The sequence below is a fragment of the Xenopus laevis genome, chromosome 2L (genome assembly GCF_017654675.1).
Source record: "Xenopus laevis strain J_2021 chromosome 2L, Xenopus_laevis_v10.1, whole genome shotgun sequence".
Lineage (NCBI taxonomy): Eukaryota > Metazoa > Chordata > Amphibia > Anura > Pipidae > Xenopus > Xenopus laevis.
In genome coordinates this window covers 10116708-10139955 of record NC_054373.1, presented here as the reverse complement: position 1 = coordinate 10139955, position 23248 = coordinate 10116708, and the positions used below count along the sequence as shown (strand labels likewise).

At 37.1% G+C, this 23248-nt stretch overlaps 1 protein-coding gene across 1 annotated transcript; it reads right to left on the bottom strand.

The window, feature by feature from the left end:
• Positions 1-950: 950 nt before the first annotated feature.
• tmprss2.14.L (transmembrane serine protease 2 gene 14 L homeolog) lies at positions 951-22405 on the bottom strand. Its single transcript, XM_041581175.1, has 15 exons — positions 22320-22405; positions 18129-18159; positions 17146-17293; positions 16845-16931; positions 14451-14576; positions 13565-13678; positions 13191-13320; positions 12654-12761; positions 11267-11310; positions 8591-8765; positions 6573-6745; positions 5483-5578; positions 4795-4937; positions 3628-3780; positions 951-1325 (listed from the first exon to the last, which is right to left on the bottom strand). The coding sequence occupies exons 2-15, from the start codon at positions 18129-18131 to the stop codon at positions 1311-1313; spliced, it is 1515 nt and encodes a 504-aa protein (XP_041437109.1). The 5' UTR covers positions 18132-18159; positions 22320-22405; the 3' UTR covers positions 951-1310.
• Between the last annotated feature and the right edge of the window lie 843 nt (positions 22406-23248).

Here is a 23248-nt window from a genome sequence, read left to right as displayed (position 1 = left end):
CCGAGCACCAATGTTAGCCTATGGGGACCTTCCCCATAAGCTTTCCTAGCAATTTCTGATAGAAGGAAAATCGTTCGATCGATGGATTAAAATCCTTCGAATTGTTCGAACGATTTTTCCTTCGATCGAACTTAATGCGGTAAATCCTTCGAGTTCGATATTCGAAGTCGAAGGATTTTACTTCAATGGTCGAATCTCGAGGGTTAATTATCCCTCGATATTCTACCCATAGTAAATGTGTCCCTTACTGTATGTTAGGTCTCAGGGTCATGGAACAAATTAATTATTATGATTTGTTTTTCTGTGTCTTTCACAGGGAATGTTGTTTTTTGAATTTTATATGTAGATTAAAATTTTATATTAAATAAATAAACTTCAGTGAGAAAATCAAATACACATTGCCCTGTTTGGTAGATATCCAAAGAAATCTCTAGGTGGCATCACACTCAAAGCAAAACTTTAACTGCAGTAGGTGGCACACAGACAAATGCCCAGTAGGTAACGTTCATGTTAAATTAAAATTCCAATGATTACTCAAGCAATGCACAGTCCTCTCTCTCTCTCTCTCTCTCTCTCTCTCTCTCTCTCTCTCTCTACATTCATACACTATCCAAGTGAGTGTGAATGTGATAGGGAGCTTAGATTGTCAGCTCCACTGGGGCAGGGACTGATGGAAACGATGGACAAGCTCAATAAAAGTGTGTAAATTTGTCAGTGTTGTCAAAATAACAGATAATAAATATAATACAGGTGTGGTATCCATTATCTGGAAACACGTTATCCAGAAAGCTCCGAATTTCGGAAAGTCTGTCTCTCCCGTAGACTCAATTTTATCCAAATAATCCAGATTTTTAAAAATGATTTCCTTTTTTCTGTAATAATTAAACAGTAGTTTGTACTTGATCCCAACTAAGATATAATTAATCCTTATTGGAAGCAAAACCAGCCTATTGGGTTTATTTAATGTTTATGTGATTTTCTAGTAGACTTAAGGTATGAAGATCCAAATTACAGAAATCCGGAAAACCGTAGAGCAAGATGGCAACAACAGAACAAGATGGCATCAGCCGTGCTTTATATATCAGTGCTGTCCAGTCTGCTGTACATCAGTTGTTGCGGAACTCCAGCTCTCAGAACCCACCAACAGCTAAAGGCTTGCTTGCATAAGTCAGCAGCAGCTGGCCAGGTTTATTTGATTAAATAAGAAATATAATTAGTTTAAATTATTTTACATGGATAATATTTGATTAATTCCATTAAAAAGTAAATTATTCATGTTCTCTTCTGATCTTCTGTCTGTGATGTTCATTTTATCCACCATATGTCTGCAAAAGATAAGTGTTTTTAGTTTGGACTAGAGCCAGTATGTAGTCAGAATGGGCATGTCTCCATCAGAGTGCTATTCAGTGGGTGCAAAAGGCTCTACCTGTGGGTGCCAGAGCAAAAAGGAACCTTGGACTAAATGGGTCAAAGAGAGGGTAAGGGTTAGAGGGTCCCAGGGGACCACTATTTTTAAGATGATCAACTGTTTAAAGCTCAGAAACTGGCACAAATTTGTGATATTAAAATGGCTGTGCATAAATATGCCTTGCCTTATGTATATTGTAATCTTTGTATTCAGTCTTGCAGCATGTGTTATACTGTATATAAGCCATAACATTTGGCTATTGCGATTCAGACACAAACTCTTCTTCTTAACCATCAATTAAGTGCAAGGATTCCTTAAGTTCTGCACCTAGAGTACAAGCATATCTGCTTCAACCTTATTGTGCCTTTGGGTGCTCAGGTAAATCTGGGTGCAAACACAGTATATTTGGATTGTAGTGCAAAGTAGAGTCCTGCACAGGTCCATTTTTTGGAAAACCCGTACCCGACCCGTACCCGCAATCTGCAATCCGCAACCCGGACCCGCAACCCGCATTCTTACCCGATTGGAACCGCTACCTGATCCTACCCGTAAGTACCTTATCCACAACCCGGACCAGCGACCCGCTGACCATCAAGAATCAGGAAGTGCTGTCATTGTAAACCGGAAGTGACATCATTGGAAGTAGCCGTGATCAGAAAAAAAGAGTAAATATCGCTACTGAGAAGACCCGCAGCCCGACCCGCAGAACCGCCGAAATGCGTCTTTACCCGCACTCAGAACTACTCCCCTCAACCCGCAAGGTACCGCAGTTTTTTGCGGATGACCCGCGGGTACCCGACCCGCTGCAGGACTCTAGTGCAAAGCACAAAGTTGATTGTGATTCTGAAGCCCATGTACTTGTAGCTGATATACAGTGATAACGAAGTTTCTAGGGATTGTCCAGAAGAAAGCAATAAACCCCACACTCTTTGATTATTTACCCAAAATTGATTTAAATCATTAAATTACCCTTAAAGTGCATCAATTAGTGAACGTGCTTCACACAAGGTGCAAAAGTGTGTAAATACTGGGTAAACAATCAGAGAGTGTGGGGTTTACTGCTTTCTTCTGGACAATTTATGATTAGTAACTACACCTCTACATAACCTGATCAATTGAAGGTGAGAACGAACTATTGTGGATTCGGCCGAACCCTTGGAACCTTTGTGAAAGATTTGGCCAAATACCAAACTGAATCCAAACCATAACTAGCATATGCAAATCAGGGTGGTGGCAGAAAAAAAAACCATGCCCACAAACACTTGGCTAAGAAAACATTTTTAGTTCCTTGTTTTGTGACAAAAAGTCACATGATTTTAAAGATTCAGATTTGGTTCAACCAGGCACAAGGATTCATCTGAATCCTGCTGAAAAAGGCAGAATACTGGCTTTGGTGCATCACTAGAAATTTCATTAAATTACATTACTACACTACTGTCATCTTACTATTAGCAGGTGTACTACAAGGGAATATAGTCTAGAAATAAATATTTAACATGAGATTAAAGAAACCTAAGCAACTTTGCAATTGTCCTGTGCTGTTTAGGGCAATGGCACTTGTGATGGCTAGTATAATAAAATCACCAGACATGAATTTACAGCAAATTTCCTTGTTTCGCAGCAAGCGAATTAATTTGGGCATCCAAATTATTTTGACGCCCATTGACTTCAATGTGTTTCGCACATTTTTTGCCGTTATTTTTCGGCAAAGCGAAACTGCACAGATTCGCCCATCACTACTGATGGCCTTGAACCTTTTAGGGGGAAACTGGCAAAATTTTGTGTGCTTAGTGCAACAATGGAGTCTTGTGCCAGTATGTGAAGAAAGTGCATGCAGGTGTGCACCATTATTAATGAGCTCAATGAAATGCCACTCCATGGTGAATGTCAGTAGCACCAGTGATTTCTTTTGGCCTCCAGGCATCTCTATGTGACATCATTTCTGTAGGGATTCATTTTTCTGGTTCTGTTTTGGTTCTCTGGGGAAATGGTGAGGGTATATAAGGCAATTTAGGGCGAATCCGTATAACTGATAGTATAGTACCTCAAATACCAGAATGATAGATTATTTAAAGAAAACATTTTATCTGGTGTAGGTGTTATCTGTAAATTATCTAACAATATATAATTGTTGCCTTATTCTGTAGGACAAGATACCTCACTCCATATAATTCAGTATAAACTGCTTAGTAATATCTTCTAGTCCAAAGGTTTGTTACCTGCATCTGCGAGTATATCCATTCCAAAAAGAGCATAGTATTCCCGTAAACTCCAGGTTTATTGGCCCTGGCACATCCGTATCCCCAGCTTGTGTCACCAACAAGCCACCACAAGGAGTTGGTTTTGGTAACCAGAGGTCCACCACTGTCACCCTGAAGACAACAAACAGATGATATACAGTTTAATATGCTCTTTAATTGAAGATGCCTTGACCACTCTTCCTCAGAGAAACTGTGTACTAGAAGTACCATTTGTTTCTGCTAATAAACTCTAATTTTATTGAAAAACTTCTGGTGATGAATTTGAGCAGCTGAGATGTATAGTTCTGCAACATCTCTTTCTTCCTTCACACATTAATTCGAAATCCCAGCTGTGCTATACCCTTTTAGAGACCTTTTTTTAAAATTCATGTTTGCAATGTTTCAAGTTTTTATTGAACACTCAAAAACACATCAAATTCGAATGTGAGCTCATTTATGAAAAAAATCATTTTCAATGAGTCCAATTTTTTTAAAAAAGTCTAGAAAGAAATGTAATAATAAATCACTCAAATTTTGCCTAGGACAACTTTCATTGACTTCTACATGAACTCAGCAGCTTTTAGAAGCCACATTTTTACATTCATTTTTTTCATACTTAATAAATCTCGATAATGTTAGTTTTGGTAAATCTAATTAGAGTTTGTGAGTCTTAGTGCCAAAATCTCTGCAAAACTTACAGTAAACACTCAAACATTGAGAAATCTAGACCTGCTTATTGACAATTTTTGGCAGACGTGGCTGCCCTTTCAAAATAGTGAAATAATGTTAATGGTTTTATACAGGTATGGGACCTGTTATCCAAAATGCTCAGGACCTGAGATTTTCCTGATAACGCATCTTTCCGTAATTTGGATTTTCATACCTTAAGTCTACCAGAAAATCATGTAAACATTAAATCAACCCAATTGGCTGGTTTTACTTCCCATAAGGATTAATTATATCTTAGTTGGGATCAAGCTACTGTTTTATAATTACAGAGAAAAAGGAAATCATTTTTAAAAATGTGGATTATTTGGATAAAATGGAGTCTATGGGAGATGACCTTTCCATAATTTGGAGCTTTCTGGATAACGGGTTTCCTGTATTTCTGAATGAAAGACCCAAACTAATCATTCCTGACCTTACCTGGCAAGTGTCTGTTCCTCCGCTCAGATAACCAGCACATATCATAGTAGAACTGATGGCTCCACCATACACCGAGGCTTGGTTACATATAGTGGAGGAGATAAGAGGCACTGAAGCTGCCTTTAGAGTAGGGGAAAGATTGCCTGTGGTACAAAGGAGAAGATAGGCTTAACAGCACAGTGAACTTTTGGAACATTAAAATGGAACTATAGGGAAATAAAACTATGAATTAGAATACAAATATGTATTTTATCAAGACATAAGACTATTATATCAACAAAGAAATACAGTAGCCCCATGGAAGGTTTCCCCCCCAAAAATAAGTGCAGGTGACAAAGATTTCACCCTACCTATAAGTTCCTCTTTATACCTGTTTGTCTGCCAGTTCATATGGAGAGTGGCTTTTGCCTGCTGAGTTAGGAAAACTAACATGAAATATAGTGATGGGTGAATTTATTCGGCAGGCGCGAATTCGCGCGATTTGCCGCCTGGCGGAAAAAAACTCGAAACACAGGCGTCAAAAAAATTTTCAGAAAAAACGAGACGCCGGCCCCGTTTCGTGAATTTTTTGCCGTTTCGCGAATTTTGCTGGAAATATGCCCATCACTAATGAAATATCATGTGTAGTCTTTTTATGGAGTTGGGGGAGCATGAACATGTATTCCCCCACTCACTTCTGTTCACTTACCTCCTTCTGATGTAGTTCCCCATCCAGATATCCAGCAGGGTTGTCCAGCTGCCCAGGGCATTCCAACATTAGGTAAGCATACAGGTCTTAGATTATCTGAAGAAAAAGACAACAAAACCAGCGTAGGAATTAGGAATTTTGATAGAATTATCATAAAAGTAGATTTATACAAAAAGATAAATTAAGATATAAACTTTGATCTAAATCGATATCAACCCATCTGAAATAATACTATCACTGTGCTGCAAGCTCCATATCTGTAGGTTCATTTGTATCCCTGCAAATCTACTGACCCTAGTGAGCAGGGCTATAATTCTTTCAAAAGGACTCAATCTATGGGTGGGGAGCAACAATTTATTTGATCTGCTGTTTTTAGTGGTTCTTCTTGAGCCCTTTAATACAGTGAAACTTCTACAGTTACAGAAGGAATTCTAATTTAATGAATAGGGATGTTGACTCCCAGAATTAACATGGGTCGTCTAACATTTACGCTATTTTCCCTTGTCTTTAACTTCAATGAATTATACGCAATTTCTGCCAATAAATACTAATGAATATACCCAAGTGGTGCAATGGAATGACTCAGTACCGATGGTCAGTACTTATACTGCATCCCTGAATAGTTATTATTTGTTATGTGGAAGCACACATGGTCCACCTGAATGCAAGTAGTAGACATTAAGCCCATCCTTTCTCCATACCATTGGATCACTCTATACTGGTCTTAAAGCAACTGGTGTGTGTGTGGTAAGATATAAAGGTTTTATTGTGCCCCCCAAAGAACAGCAGGTGTAAATGTCACAAGGGATCCAAAAATCATGACCCCTGTAGCACAACCTGGGACTAAAGAAAAATAAACCATCACTAAAGCACCTATGTACATTCAGGAGCTGATGAAGCTGATGTAGAGAAAGGTTCAGGCTGCCAGGAGGTAGGACCAGTCATCCAGCAGTTGCTACCAGAACCAATGGATCTCTAGTTACAATATTAAATGTCATATTTAAAATTATGACTTGGATAGAAATATATAAAACGTACTGCTTATATGACTTCTGAATTGTTTAGAAAACAATATATGACCAACACGTACTAGTAAATACCAGCGCTGTTGTGAGCTTCAGTAGAGCAACATCATAGATTTGTGTGCTTGATGCATAGTTGGGATGCATGAGCACTCTTTCCACCAAAGCGCCTGTATAATAATAGTTTTGCAGGCTCAGTGTTCCGGCAAAGACTCTAAAAGCAGAAGGAGTAGAAGTAGACCTAAAAGATACAAAAAATACATAAATCTGAAATTCTGATAATCCTCCTGCTCATGCAGATAATTTCCTACAGAATGTTCAGAAAGTAGCATGATAGGTAAATTAATTAACTGGAAAGTTTATATGGCTCCATTAACAGGCCAATGAGAGCAGAATATAACCTCCAGAATCAAAGAACAACATCGAAGTTGTGAAACAAATATCCTGCAACTCGAAACTGAATGTAAAACCAAAAATTGTATTCAGATCATAATGTTAAAAAAACACACATATAGACCCCATGGTATTCTGCCTTATGCATTTTGTACCCTTGTTCATAAGCCTTAAGTTTCAGAATGCAAATGGGAAAACGCTCCAAAAACCACTTAAAATAATTATTTTCAGACATATTTTAAATTATTATAAATAATAATAATACATTTTTAATTCTATTTAGGACCTTTGAATGAGAAAATTTTTTCCTGTCTACCACATTTTGTGGCACTGCACCCAGGCATATTTTTCGTTTTGATGTGAGCGCCGACATTTTTCCAGTTGAGAGATATATTTATATATAATATTGCTACCTACGAATAAGTACCGAAGGGTATGAAAGGCAGAGTACCATGGGATCTATATTTATTTTTTAACATTCTGATAGCATTAACATTATGATAATTAAAATCAATTTGGAGTTGCGCGAAATTTTTCTTTACAATTTTAAAGGAAAATATTTACATGTAGGGGCTATTTATCAAAGTCCGAATTTATCTCAACATTTTCTGCTACAAACTCTGATCAAATCCGCTTGGGTTTTTTATGCTTATTTATTATTACATTTTCCCAAAAATTAGCTTTTCACGATTTTCACATTTTTTGTCACGATTTTTCGGGAATTTTCACCCGAAAACTTCAAAAAATTTGGGTTATTGCACAAAACCCAGCGCACATCAAAATTTTTTATAAAATCACAAATTTTTCGTGATTTTTGCATTTGGAGATTAGTAAATATCCCCCTTAGTATGTTGTAGTTATAATTCGTTTAACCAACTTTGTACAGGTATGGGACCTGTTATGCAGAATGCTTGAGACCTGGGGTTTTCTGGATAACGGATCTTTTCCTTTCTAGTAACCTTAAGTCTACTAAAAAATCATGTAAATATTAAATAAACCCAATAGGCTGGTTTTGCTTCCAGGATTGAGGATTAATTATATCTTAGTTGGGATCGAGTAAAAGGTACTGTTTTATTATTACAGAGAAAAAGGCATCATTTGTAAAAATTTTGGATTATTTGGAGTCTCTTGGATAACAGATCCATACCTGTAAATAATTTTAATTTTTTTCTTTGCAAAAGACATCCTTTTTTTTTAAAAAAAACAACAACAGTTTTTCCTTGTTTTTACTAGAGCTTTTTTTTATTAACTGCTTTTTGTAGAATTTAATAATATTCAAATACAGATGTATTTGTGTATCTTTTAAAATTGTGATAATTTTACAACTAAATGGAAGTGAAGCAAAAGCACGCCCTCTAGTGCTCAGTCAGAGAGAACATGTGCTGTACATAGGTCTAGTGTCTGCCTACGTTCAGCACATTTCGGCAGATAAAAAATCTATTGTGAGGTGCTGAGAACAGCGTCAGCGGGTAAAAGGTAGGGCTGTCTTTACATCATAGTTGGGTTGCCAGATCATGTAAAAATTTAGAGACACATTGAACTAGAAGGGCTGCACTGTTGAAATGTAACTTTAATAAATGTTTCTCCAAATGGTTCTCCAATTGGTTCTGGCCATGTCCACTTAAAGTTGGCTACATCCAGACATAGAAGTGATTACAATAGGAGCATACCCTCCAGTGAATGCGGAACATACCCATATACGCAGTGAGCAGCAGTCACTATCCAGTATGGTGTGATGATGGATCCACCGCATAAATAAAGATTAGTACCGACGAGCTTCAGAAAATAAACCTGCCACGGCCAATCTCCTGCTGAGGCAACTGTTCCCCCTACTATCCTGCTGTCTACCTTTGTAGACAAACCACAATCTGCAATGACGGGAAAGAAACAGTTAGACCAGGCAATGACTGGAGACAGTGGGGCTCATTTATCAGCACTGGGCAAATTTGCCCATGGGCTGTTACCTATAGCAACCAATCAGTGATTATCTTTTTAAAGACAGCTGCAAGAAGAACAATGAATGCAGCAATCTGATTGGTTGCTATAGGTAACAGCCCATGGGCAAATTTGACCAGTGACCAGTGTTGATAAATGAGCCCCAGTATCTATTACAAACCACAGTGAAATCAGCCATTATTTTAAAACCATATCAGGAAACATTTATTTTGGCAATATTTTACTCCTGTTTTATCCAGATACCCATTCAATACAGTGTGAAGCAACTCAAAACATTCAGTTGTTGCGGATGTGCAGTTTCAGGGTTAAATTGGGAAAGTTTGGAGGTGGCAAATTACATCCTTATCAAACTTTTAGAGGGGCATAATTCAGTGTTTGAATTCAAAATTTTGCTGCAATTCAATTTTTATTTTCGCGAAAACTCACAAATTCAAATTATATTTTCAAAAACTAGAGTGCTTGGTATTTATAAAGTAGAAAAACAAAAGAATACAAAACTTCGGCACCTAAAAGCTTGAGAGTTCACGTAGAAGTCAATGGGAGTTGTCCTATGCAAAATCCAAGCCATTTTTTCAGTTGGAGATCCTCGAGTTTTTTTGAGCTTGTAAACTCACATGTTCGAGGTAGTAGAGCTTTTTTCCACAATTGTATTCAATCGAGTTTTTTTAATATTCTGATTTTTCAATAAATAAGCAAGCAAGTTTTTTTAAAGTAGAAAAGACCTCTAAAACCCCACAAGTTAGAATTTTGATAAACAGGCCTCTTATTGTTTACAATTGTTCTTTACTGAATCTATTTTTAGTAGGGATGTAGCGAACTGTTCGCCGGCGAACTAGTTCGCGCAAACTTCGACTGTTCGCGTCTGCCGCAAGTTCGCGAACGTCGCGCGACGTTCGCCAATAGGCGTTCGCGTCAAAATCGTTCGACCATTCGTTCGCTAAAATCGAACGATTTTCGTTCGATTCGAACGAAAATCGTTCGATCGAACGATTAAAATCCTTCGATCTTTCGAATCGAACGATTTTCGGATGTTCGAAGTTCGCGAACAGTTCGCGAACAGTTCGCGAACAGTTCGCGAACTGTTCGCATTTTTTGCCGGTGTTCGCGAACGACATACTCGGCGGTTCGCTACATCCCTAATTTTTAGTCAGGCTGACAAGAAGGAACTACAGCACCACTAACAAAATAGTATAGCAGTCGAAAAAAGAGAGGTGTCTACAGTAGCGCAACTAGAGGGGGGCCCTGGCGCGTAACGTGTAGCTGGACCCCCGCCCCCTCCGTATAGCCGCAATTAGTAAAAAAACTCAGTGGCACGCAATCTACCGGGGGGCCCTGAGGGGGTGCGGGCCCTGGCCCAATCGCACCCCCTGCTCCCCCGGTAGTTACACTACTGGGTGTCTATCACCATCAAGATCTAGATAAAAATAGTCCTTTTTAACTTCTACTTTATACAAGAGAAGGCATAATAGACAGATAGTGGGGGATATTTTTCTCAATACAAAGGAACAATTGACCATTTAGACTTGAGGAACAGAACTTTCAAATGAAAGAGCTTAGGTGGTTCTTCAGTAAGGTTGTGGAATGTCCTACTGGGTGATTCTAGTGGCTTGGATGATTTCTTGAACAAGCATAATATCCAAGGCTACAGTGAGTCCAAGATCTACAATTAGTATGTAGATCCTTTATGGCCACACCCCCAATTACCATGTCCAAGTTTGAACACATTTCTGGGAGTTTTAGGGCAATGTTTTATTTTATAACAGTTTTGCTAATGAAGCTGAAATAGTCTTTTAACCTGTAAATCTCAGTTCTATCAAGAGACTTGCATATCTTAAATAGTTACAACTGTATCTTTGCTTATCTTATATTGTTACAAAGGTATCTAAGTGCAGGTGCTAAGTGTTCTGGGCTTACGCCCAAAAAGTATTTTATTTTAATTAAGTTTCAGAAACTGTGTATGTTTTTCTGCCATCAATGCAGGAGATCAAAGAGAAACTTGGGACTTTTTAATAAAAATCCAGGGCTTGGGGCTGAGCGGTCAAAATCAGGACTGTCCCGCAGAAAACAGAACAGTTCGGATGCATGCTATGGGTATATGTATATATATATATATATATATATATATATATATATATATATATATATAAAATATATATATATATATATATATATTTTTTTTTTTTTTAATTCACAAAGTGTTATTTGGATATGTTGAACTTGATGGACTTTTGTCATTTGGTAACCTCAAATTAACTATGTAATGATGTAAGAAATTATGTAACAAAATTCCCTGTCCATAGCAACCAGTCTGCAGTCATCTTTTACTGGTCTAGTGGGTTACATCTATTAGCTTGAGGGATGCAAATTATACCCCTGGTTTACATAAAAATAAAGTTCTTTTTTAATTACTTACTTATACAGCGCAATGAAACCATATTCTCAGAGGCACAGGTAGCACTGAAATTAAATATATATGTTTAATTAGAATTTGTTTGATGTATTCTACTGTTCATCGCAATCTTATAAGAGCAAAAGATTGTGTTACTAAAGGGCACTCTAATGTTATTTTCCATTTACATTAATCTAATAATATCTTTAATGAAAGTAGAAATGAATTAACGTTTGTGCATTTTTTGGTCAATCAATGTAGTCACAGCAATATCTTTTAGGTTTATGAATGGAATTTGAATTAATGATTTAAAATTCTACAGAATAATTTGTGGGACTGCAATGGGCACTTTTGCTATTTATGTAGGTGTTTTTGTTGACTTTTGTGGGGAGACTAACATTTTGACTTCTAGATCTTGCATGTTTATAAACTTATGAGGGGGCCATAATAAGAATATTAACCTCAAAATATGGGGAGATTCCAAAAAAAGAGAGTTGAAAGATTTTTATAAAAAGATGAATGTTTATAGTTACTAGGAAAAAACTTTTTAAGATAATTCAGTAATTGAAGGGAAATAACCTCCAACCATAACACCAACTTACACAATGCCCCATGCAGTGTGAAAAGTGCAAAAAAAGGCTGCAATCATTCATTTTTAGATTAGAAAAAAGGAATTATCATTTTAAGCAGTTTACATATCTGGTTCCTTATCTAAAAGATCTGCTAGATCTTATTGGCACATAATACAGTGGGGCTAATGCAATAAAATATATAATATAACTGTAAATTTATTTTATTAGCCTACTACTTATATACAAGTATTTTCCTTATAAGTAAGTGTCCCAGGAGGCTTTAGTACTCATGTCCTAATAAATGTTTTTGTTCTGTTAAATGTTTTGTTAATATTTTCCTCAATGACTTCCCGGGCATAGTCTCCTTTATCATTTCCTTTGCCTTTCTATAGTGAACCCCCTTAAAAGAAGCCTCTGAAAGCAAGCACATTTTAAAGCAATTTACAAGCTATTAATAAATAGAATAAATAAAAACAGATAAAAATGGACTTTACTGGCAAGAAGAGATCGAAACATTTGCTCATAGCCTGTACAAAATAATGAATAATACAACATTTATAGAAACAAGTAGAAGTCCTGCCACAGCAATGATTTAACTAGATTAATTTGGGTGGGATCTTGGGTGAACACATTTTCTGTTTGTTTTTATATATATCGCAACCTTGTTATGAGCCAAAGGGCAGAACAATGACCAAATACTGAAATGCAAATGGGGCTTAAACCTTAAAAGTCTGGCTTATGAAAGAAGATTTAAGAATTCGCCGTTATAACATTAGCTTTAATGAACATACAGTAAATAGAAATAACTAGATGGCTTACAATAAAGATAAAATAAATACCTGTAATTGAGATTTCTGTACAACTTGCCAGTCAAAGTACTGGACTGTAGGGTGAAATATCCAGAACTTGAAGAGGCCAACAGCTGACTGCTCTGGTAATAGCTGCTCCTACAGATGGCAGAATGAAGAAAGACATATGTTTGTTGTTGCTCTGTTGGACATGTTCACTGGTCAAGAAACAGCTCAGTAAAAAACTGGAAAAAAATTGAATATTTGGAAAAACTCTTGCTGCCAGCAATGTAGACTCCTCTAAAACATTCAGTTTCCCCAGGATACCTCTCCTGACCTTAAACTGGGGCACAATCTACAGTCAAAAAACTGGAAAGGTGACTCTTGAAGCTCCATCTGACAAATAATGTTAAAACTGCTTATTATAACCTTACTCGGTTACTCTGAATACAAAATACGATACTCCGTTATCGATAGATTATAATAGATTAGTGATAGAGAAAGAGCTATTGAGAGGCCTGGGTATTAGCTACAGTTTGTTCATAGAAGAGCAATAGTTACAACATAAGTGTTTTTAGGGCTACTGACGTGCTATATCCAATGTCATTGCAGGCACTCTTTCCACTGTTGTCATTCCATTTGTCGTAGCACACTGGCAGCCATGTTGCTTTTTCAGGAGAAAAGGCCTGTAGTTGGAAACTGGGTCCATACAGTCGAACTGCAATAGAAGATGAGAGCTTAACTTCTTAACTATGGAACACACCATACATTCTTAACTCTCCACCTGACAACTTTCCACACCACCCAGCCCACTGCTTTCCCATGCATCAAGGCTTTCACTTATATTTTCAGATGCTTGCCGTTTCCTTAATCTGGAGCTGGCATTCTATTTAGTCTCTAATTTTAGACTCTAAGGGTTCTGTTAGACATGTCATTCTGGATACTCTCCTCTATTTACTTACCACATGTTTTTTCATCTTCCCCATTAGGACAGTGGGAAATGCCATCACACCACTGGGAAAAAAGGACACAGACTCCAGAGCTTCCACATGATGCCTGACAAGCTTTTGGTGCAACTGTGGAAAGAGAAGCAAAACCAGAATTTAATTTTGTGCCATATGGTGAGAATATAGAGCATTGTAGAACCTTGAGGTATTCAGAATCTAATTTTTTGAGTATTTGGCCAGGGTTCCCCATTAAAATGCTCATAATTATGAAGTTCATCCCCTCCAAATGAAGCTCAGCCTTCATACAAACACATAATCATACTGACCTCTCCATACACTCACATATACTATATATACCAATATCTATACTAACTGTAGAGTTTAGTGTCACAATAGCCTTAGATATTATGTCTGTCTTTCATTTATCAACATTGAACCTCATTTTCCAGTTTGCTGCCCAGTTCTCCAATTTAGACAAATCATACTGCAAAGTGGCAGCATCCTGCATGGAACCTATAGTTCTGCACAATTTAGTATCATCTGCAAAAATAGAAACAGTACTTTCAATGCCCACCTCTAGGTCATTAATAAACAAGTTGAAAAGCAAGGGACCTAGTACAGAGCCCTGTGGTACTCCACTAACAACACTGGTCCAATTAGAAAATGTTCCACCACTCTTTGTCGTCTATATTTTAGCCAGTTCTCTATCCAGGTACAAATACTATATTCCAGGACAACATTCCTTAATTTAACCAGTAACCTTCTCGGTGGCACTGTATCAAATGCTTTAGCAACTTTAAGTAGATCACATTCACTGCCAGTGGATCTAATAAACATAAAACCATGCTGGCACAAACTCATAGTATTATTATTTGAAATAGATGAAGTCATCTCTTCTTACCACAGGATGTCTCATCTTCACCATTAGGACAATCAGATACCCCATCACACCACTGCGAAGAAAGGACACACTTTCCGTTGGTTCCACATGCTTTTTCACAGTTTGATCTTGTGGTCGGTAGTGGAGCTTGAAACAAAGGACCAAACTTAAGTCATTGAGTAAGTTGAAATCCTCACTAGGTGACAACTAAGTTCTAAGAGTTGTATACGGGTTTCAATATCAGAACTCAAGTAATTCAGTCCCAGCAAAGCCAACCTTTGGGATGAGTAACCTGTGCAACCACCCACGTGTGCCAAGCTTGGCAAATGCACAAGTAACAGAGAAGGTTTAAAGGGGGAACTAAAACCTATAAAAGAATAGAAATTGAGCATGACAAAAATCTCAGTGCAGAATTTAAAAGACTCTATGATTAAGGTTTAACCTTCAGCCACAATAGGTGTGAAAAAAAAAAAAAAAACTCAACTTGAATTCTATAGTTTTATTTTCGCAGGAGGAATATGAGCAGATCCCAGGAAGGTCACAGCCATGATTCATGAGGTAACCAGTGAAGTGTACAGTTTCCTTGGCATGACTTGCTACTGCTCTTGTTTCATTCCTCATTTTTCTTCTCTAGCTACTGCACTGAGAGTGAACCATGACACTGGGGAGAAACCACGAAAATGCCTTCCAGACATAGACATAGACTGAACTGATTGTATATTCACCAGTCCAGTCAGCCTTGGTGCGGCACTAACACAAAAACACAAAGACCAATAAGTCATTGCATATGGCAGCTTCCGTTAAATGAGGAAGGGTTAGCCGATCAAACTATGAAGCAGTGTAGACAGAGAGGCTCTTAGCCTCACATAGAAGACAATGAATCTTACAAGAAGCAGATCAATTGTACCCAAAATATTCAATTAGAGGCCTCCAAAACATTATCTGGCACTTGTCTGTGTCTTACTTATTTGAGGCCCATTGTCACATTTTTGTGATTTCCAAATATTTTTGGAAAAATCTTGTATGAAACCATCAATATAGACTTTTATAGTGTGATTTATGATGTTCCTAAGCTTCTGATTGTCAACACTGGGGTAGGGTCCCCAACCTTCTTTCCCATGAGCCATATTCAAATGTAAAAAGAGTTGGGAAGCTACACAGGCCTGCAAAAAGTGCCAAATAAGTGTTGTGATTGGCTTTTGGTAGCCCCTATGTGGGCTGCCAGCCTACAGGAGGCTCTGTTTGTCAGTACCTCTGGTTTTAAAATAACCAAAACTTGCCTGGAATTCAAAAATAAGCACCTGCCTTGAGGCCACTAGGAGCAACATCCATGGGGTTGGTGATCAACATGTTGTTCATGAGCCACTGCAGTGTCGGACTGGGCCAGCAGGACACAGGGAAAAAACCTAGTGGGCCTTGGGCCTCATGGGCCCCCGCCGGCCCAGCCATGTTCCCCCGATGGGGCGTTCCATTAAAAAACTTTTGCTGCTGCGCCTCTGCGCATGCGTGCGTCGTACCGGCATTCGCACAGGAGCACGCCGCACCGACGTTTCTGCAGGGGCTGACTCACTGTACTGGCACTCACACAGAGGGAAGCCGGGCTGTGCGAGAGGGAGGCACACGGAGGGGAAGCCAGGAGGGGGCCCCCAGTGACTGCCTGGAGGGGCCTTCATGTGGCAGTCCCAGTGGGCCCCCATTACTCCAGTCCGACCCTGAGCCACTGGTTGGGGATCACTATATCTACTATCTTGGCCACTGGCCAGTGATCTTGTATCCTATATTTTGCATGTATTGATTTTTTAATGATAATTTTTTATTCTCCTGGCCATAGCCAGATGAGAGGTAACTACAAATGGCTTGAAAACTATTTTTACATTATTATATGTATGAAAAATCAAGTTTGTCACATAGTCTTTTTTTCTTGACTTTTTTCCTGATTTACTAAATCATTGTTCAGGACTCAGGACTGTTTTGGGCTTAAAGTGTCCTCCTGCTCAGTAACTGTTTTCCAGCATTCTATAAAAAGTCACAAAAATGCTTTCAGACCAGATTAAATTTCTTATAATTGCTTTCTATTGTGAAAGTCTTTCATGGTATAGAGTCTAATTTTATGTGGTAGAAAATAATAGCAAAATGTCTAAATGATAATGATGGGCAAATCTGACCCATTTTGCTTTTCCGAAGTTTGCAAAATGCCGAAAGTTCGACTGAATGCATTGAAGTCTATGGGCGGCACGCACATTTTCTTTCACTCATTGAAGTCTATGGGCATCATTTTTGCTGTGAAACCTGGCGAAGAATTTTGCTAACAGTTGATGTAAAAATAAATTTTCTGTGATTTTAGCCACAATTTCCCATAAAGGCAAGTTTTTAACTTCAGTAGAACATCATTATTATTTCTTTCTGTATTCTTACCGTATCTTGAAGCCAGCACGGCAATAATAATGGCTGCTGCTATGAGCATACAGACGCTGGAGAAAATCCAAGCAATTTTTTTTCTTCCTTGAAGAGACAAATGTTGCATTCAATAAATTATTTATTATTAAGAATCAGACTAGAAACCACAATAAACCTTTCAGTTTGAATGCCATGTTAAATCTCATTTTTTTTTTTTTTTTGACTTTACAGTGATAAACATTTCACTCATAGGTCTTTGTTGGGATAATATTTATTTATTTTCCCTAAGGTAACTTCATAGATTATAAGAATCACTTACGTGCCATACGCCATGTTTCATCCTCTTTTTTTGGATCTGGAGGTGTCGAGTCTATTGTATATACTGTTTGTATGTTGTTTGGTTCCGATGGGACAATTGACGTTGGACTGTGTTTATACGCATTGGGTTCAATGGGTTTTATACATTCCTAAACATGAGACAAGATAGATAATCAAAATTGGATAGTACACTATTCGACTCAAAGAATCGGAGATGGTGCAAAATGCAATTAACAATGGCCACATTGAATTTAATCGCATTTCCCATAGACTGCACTGGTGGAAGGGGCAGAACCAAGTTCTTCGTGAATGGGGCTCTAGGGGCTGCCAATATGTAGTCATTAGCTCTCATGTGTTTGCTCCTAGCCCTTCATAAACAAGTCCATATATTTTCATAGCATATGACAAAGTTTTATATATAAAAATATATACTGTATATATATTTATAGTGTCAAAGAGACAAGAGGCTGGAGGTTCCTGCCCCATAGAGCTTATAATCTAAGACACAAATAGAGGGATATTAAGTGCTGTAGGTTACAGTAGGTGACATATAAGTGCCGTTTCCCACTTTGGATGTTATGCAAATGCTCCAAAAGGGGATCTTTGATTTCAGTTCTAAAGGAACTAAATTTAGCATAAAAAGTATAGTCATTGCTTTCTAGACTGAGATACAATATACTGTAGCTCATGGACACATTCATTGCATTTTAAAAGACATGCTGTGCCTCATTGAGATAAATGGCCCTGCAAAGTAAGAGGGACAAACAGAAGGGAAAAAGTTGAGAGTCAGCGGTGTTTCTGAAAAGTAAAAATAACAGCGCCCCACAAAAATGAATGGACACAGAGAATACTACATCTATCTATTAGATTGGTGCCTTAAAAAGGCAAAATATATATCAAGCTGTGGTTCACCAGTATGCAAGTGATTGTTATTTAAATGCATGTACACATCTCAAACATATACTAATAGATTTGGGTACATACCATATTAAACTTCACATATAATGAACAGAGCCTGGAACAGACAAAATGAAAAACATGTAGTTAATGAGTATGTAATTTAAATTATTTATGAATCAATAAGTAAATAAAATTAAAATTTGTTCTCTGTGTATCACCTGGCTTCTAAACTTCCCAATATTTCTTCAGGTATTTCCTGAGAACCTATAATCCTTGTGTCATGTCTTCTGGCTAAACCCTAAAGCTGCCCCATCTTCCTCACACTATTGGCATCACAATTTCTACATGGGCAGGACATTTTAAAAGTTGAAGGTATGCACATGTCACAATCTAAAAACAAAGCTCTTCACCCTCTCCTATAAGAAAAAAGGGGTTCTGTAACCTTGCCTATAATTAATCATTTTAGTAAAACAATTCCACCTTCAAAAGACTACTTTTTGTTATTTTGGGGTTCCATAATTCATGTTCTGGTGCTCCCTAAGCACAGATTAAAATCTCAATTACAACCCAAAACCAGCCCAACACCCAAAAACTCAATTTGAAAAATTTAATAACAGATTTCTCAGTATACTGAGCGCCTGACAAAGGATGCAATGATGCAAGGTGAGAACCATACCTCAGGTGGCAGCAAGCGGCCAGTTATAAGGGGTGGTGGCAAAAACTGCCTCTTGTAAATTTAAGAGCCAAATTTCTGTGTTTTAACCCGAAAATTTGGCTTTGCTAGTGCAGCGAACGCTATTTCGCTCAATGCACTAGTGATGCTGCCCCCCTTTGACCCACTCCGACGCTGCTTTTTCACCGTGGAACGGGAGTGGCATCTGGGCTGCTGCCTCAGGTGGCAGCAGCCCCAAAATCGCCCCTGGAAATATGTTGTGCACTACTCAATAAACAGATAACTGCATGATAGACAGGTTTTCCAGAGTCAATTTTTTTATTAACTTGTAAAGTTGGGAAGGCTTCACAGACCCTCTACTCTGTATTAAAGATCTTAAAACAGAACTAACAAGGAGAATATCACCTATTTCACATCTTAACAATATGAAAAAAGGCATTAGAAGCCCAAATTGTTACACAAGAAAATGTTACTGACACTAAAAAACAACTTTTCAAAATATTAATGTACACAAAATATTACCTATGGGTCATGTTGACCGTTTTTCGCAAATAGTTCTGCTTTTGTAAGTAATTGTTACTTGAAGTTCCTAAACCTGACTGTTTTGCCAACCTGACTGTCCCTTCTTAACCTGTCAGTCAGAGTTTCTAATGCTACCGGACTCCTGCTGCACAAATATGGCAGCCCCCGCATACAGGAACATGGGGGATCAGAAAGGAAACGTAAAATCATCAGTAAATACTGTGATGGCAAAATTATAAATAGCAAATGCAAAGACAATGTTATGATAGATGTTAAAAATGGTTTAATTTCAGGTATCACTAATCTCTTAACAATGTAAGGTTTAATAAGAATTTGGAGAAAATCTAGGAGAAACTCTTCAAATCCTTAAAAGGGAATCTTTGCAGGCTTCCACATGTGTTTATGTTTAATCTCTGACAAGTAATGGGCGAATTTCTCCCTCTTCGCTGAAAAATTTGCGAATTTCCCGCAAAATTCACAAAACGGCTAAAAATTTGCAAAAAAGCGTGAAATCAGAAAGTTCACAAAAAAATCGTAAAATCCTAACGTTTTCATGAAAAAAGCATGCAAATCGGATGTTTTCACGCAAATATCGTGAAATTAGAAGGATTCCACTCAAAAATCTTGAAATTTGAAGGATTTCACTCAAAAATCTTGAAATTTGAAGGTTTTCACTCCAAAATTATGAAATTTGAAGGATTTCACTAAAAAATCATGAAATTTGAAGGTTTTCACAAAACAATCGTCAAAACCGGACATTTCACAAAAAACCCCGCAAAAATCGGAAATTGATGATGGCAAATTTTCACCGGCAAACTTTCACGGGAGATTCGCAAATTTATTCTCTGGCGGCGAAACTCGGAATTCGCCGCGAATTTGTGCCAGACAAATTTATTCGCCCATCACTACCTTTGACCTAAGCTCTTTCTAAGGTACATAGTCAATAGTGTAGGTTATATACAAATGTACCAATCAGAATATACCATGTTACCCTCTATCTAATGATTTTAAAATATGTTAATTTTGAACTTTCTGAAATTAGTATAACTATGTCTTGAAATTGTACTCGGGGCCAGCAGTCCTTTTTACATTGCTGGCCCACACATGTCTGTGTAATAAATCTTCTCTGATAGGATTTTCTTTGTCTGAAACAGTCGTGGTTTCTTTAAGAGACTAACTTTTACATTGGTAGCAAAGGATCTGCTTCAAAGAAAGGGCTGGCTTCTGCTAATTCGCCAAGCATTTATGGTAAAAAGGGTTAATGTACCTTTAAAAGAGAATGAAAAACACAAAGAAAACCGATATGTACGTTATCGGCTAGAAAATCTCTTTGTGTCCCCTGATGCAATGTGAAAACTGAACACACCATCCCCAACATTCAAAGGTGTTGCTCTGCATGAATGCAGAATACAATAGTGATAACCAAGGCTTACTTGAAACTACATTTTATGGAGTGTAAAATATACGGAGAGTCTGAAGGTCTGAATGTTATAGAAAAAGAATAAGTAAACCAGACTGCTGGCCACAGATAATCCATACAATAGAATCAATATCCAACCAAACTGCTTAATCATTCATATGGTATGGGATCCATTATCCAGAAACCCGTTATCCAGAAAGCTCCTATTTCCAGAAAGGTCATCTCACATAGACTCCATTTTAATCAAATAATTAAAATTTAAAAAAAAAATTCTGTGTAATAATAAAACAGTAGCTTGTTTATCCCAACTAAGATACAATTAATCCTTATTGGAAGCAAAACCAGCCTATTGGGTTTATTTAATGTTTACATGATTTTTTTGTAGACTTAAGGTATGGTGAATAAAATTGTAGAAAGATCCCTTATCCAGAAAACCCCAGGTCCCAAACATTCTGGATAACAGGTCCAATACCCGTACTTGTGTTTGTTCCCTAACAAGCATTTTGATCAATTATACTTTCATGGGATACCAGATTGGCTGTTGACCTGATCTGGCTCATAAATTTGGTTATTATAACTTATCCATAGTTATCATCATATAAACACTATTTTGATGCTTTATTTCTTGGCAAAGCAGGTACAGGACTATTAGAGGTCTATTTATTAAACCTTGATTTTTTTCTGGTAGAGTTGTTAAAAGGAAAAACTTTTTAGAGATTTATTATGCTCCAAAGCTGCTAAAAATTTGAATCTGAAAATACTCCAGCTCAAACCTATTGAGGTCATGTAGAAGTCAATGGTAGATGGTCCTTTTAACAATTGGAACATATTTTTTACCTTCGGGATTCTCAATCGTTTTTGGCTTTTTGAGATGTTTTTTTTTTTTTTTTGATAATCTGAGTTGTCTCAGCGACAATTAGATAAAGTTGCGTTTTCTAAAAAGTAGCATGATTCGAATTGTTATGATTTTTTTTGCACCAACTTTTTTATTAGAATGAGAAAGAGTAAAGTTGTAGTAGACACCCCCTTAAAGTATCAGGATATCAGGCCTTTTCACATTATTTTAGATTTATTATTAGATTATTAATAGATTTAGATATAGATTTTAGATTTGTTTTAGATTATTTAGCCTTGCATGCAAATTCATCTTTAACAAAAAAAAAAAGACAATGAAAATTTCAGTGGAACAAGATAAAGTTTGGGGCTTTTCCCTTAATCTTTTCATAAAATTAAAAAATATTTCAAAGTACAGGTATAGGATCCCTTATCCGGAAACCCGATATCCAGAAAGCTCTGAATTACGGAATGGCTGTCTCCCATGGACTCCATTTTATCAAAATAATCCAAATTTTTAAAAATGATTTCCTTTTTCTCTGTAATAATAAAACAGTAGCTTGTACTTGATCCCAACTAAGATATAATTAATCCTTATTGGAAGCAAAACCAGCCTATTGGGTTTATTTAATGTTTAAATTAATTTCTAGTAGACTTAAGGCATGAAGACCCAAATTACGGAAACATCCGTTATCCGGAAAACCCCAGGTCCCGAGCATTCTGGATAACAGGTCCCATACCTGTATCAGTGTTGGATCTTTCACTCGTGTCTATTTACACACAATATAATTATCTTTTAATAAAGAATATAATTATATATTTTTACCCGTGTTCCAAGCTCTTCTACAGTGTCTTCCTTGATAAATTCTTTTTGCAGATCTTCTTGTCTTGTGTGGATATAGGAAAATAAGAGACACTGGTTGTCTGCTAATTTAATTCTAGAGTTTCTACTTTTAAAGTAAAGCTGGTAACACCCAGTTGACACTATTTATAGCATGAATAGTATGAGGGCTGGGAGAAAATATGATATGACTATTCATTAAGAGACAAATGTACATAAAGTCATCACCCCAGGTGAAAATAAGAGAACACGTGAAATATCCATGCTCAGCTATGAGGTAATTTCTGAGATAAAACTGGACAAATGTATTGTTTTCAAACTCTTATTGGGTTATTTACTAAACTCTGAATAGTAATGTTTTAGCATAACATCTGAATTTTTCGGTATTTAATATACCCTGAGGAGGGAAAAAGTCTGAATCCGAAAATCCGGCATCTCAGACCTGCCGATGTTGCCTATAAGTCAATGGGAGAAGTTCCAAAGATATTTTGATCTGAGCTGGGTTTCATGCAATAATCCAAAGATTTTGTGGTTTTCGGAAAAAAAATCAGATAAAAACTGCGAAAAATCGTGAAAAAAGCAAATTGTACAAATTTTTGCGGATTTTCCCTGAATTTTTCTGATTTGTGTTTGAAAACCACAAAACCACAAAAATTATTGCACGATTTTCAGATTTGGACTTTTTTCATCCTCGGGGTATAATAAATGCCTCATTTTTTCCCACTACAAATTTGGATTTTATATCCTTAGCGGTATATTTATTAACATTCGAATTTTCTTTTTTTTTACTAATCATATTTTTTCTTAAAAATGTTGTACAAAAAGTACAAATATGAAACTTCTTCATGTAAAAGTCATCTACAGTGGTGTGGATCCTATTGGACTTTGTTTTCAGCCATCCAGAGTTTTAGAAG

Coding starts and splice junctions, on each gene's coding strand:
- tmprss2.14.L (XM_041581175.1), bottom strand. Junction 4,938..5,482: donor GGGAACTACATCAGAAGGAG/GTAAGTGAACAG, acceptor TTTGTACCACAG/GCAATCTTTCCCCTACTCTA. Junction 3,781..4,794: donor GAGGAACAGACACTTGCCAG/GTAAGGTCAGGA, acceptor TGTTGTCTTCAG/GGTGACAGTGGTGGACCTCT.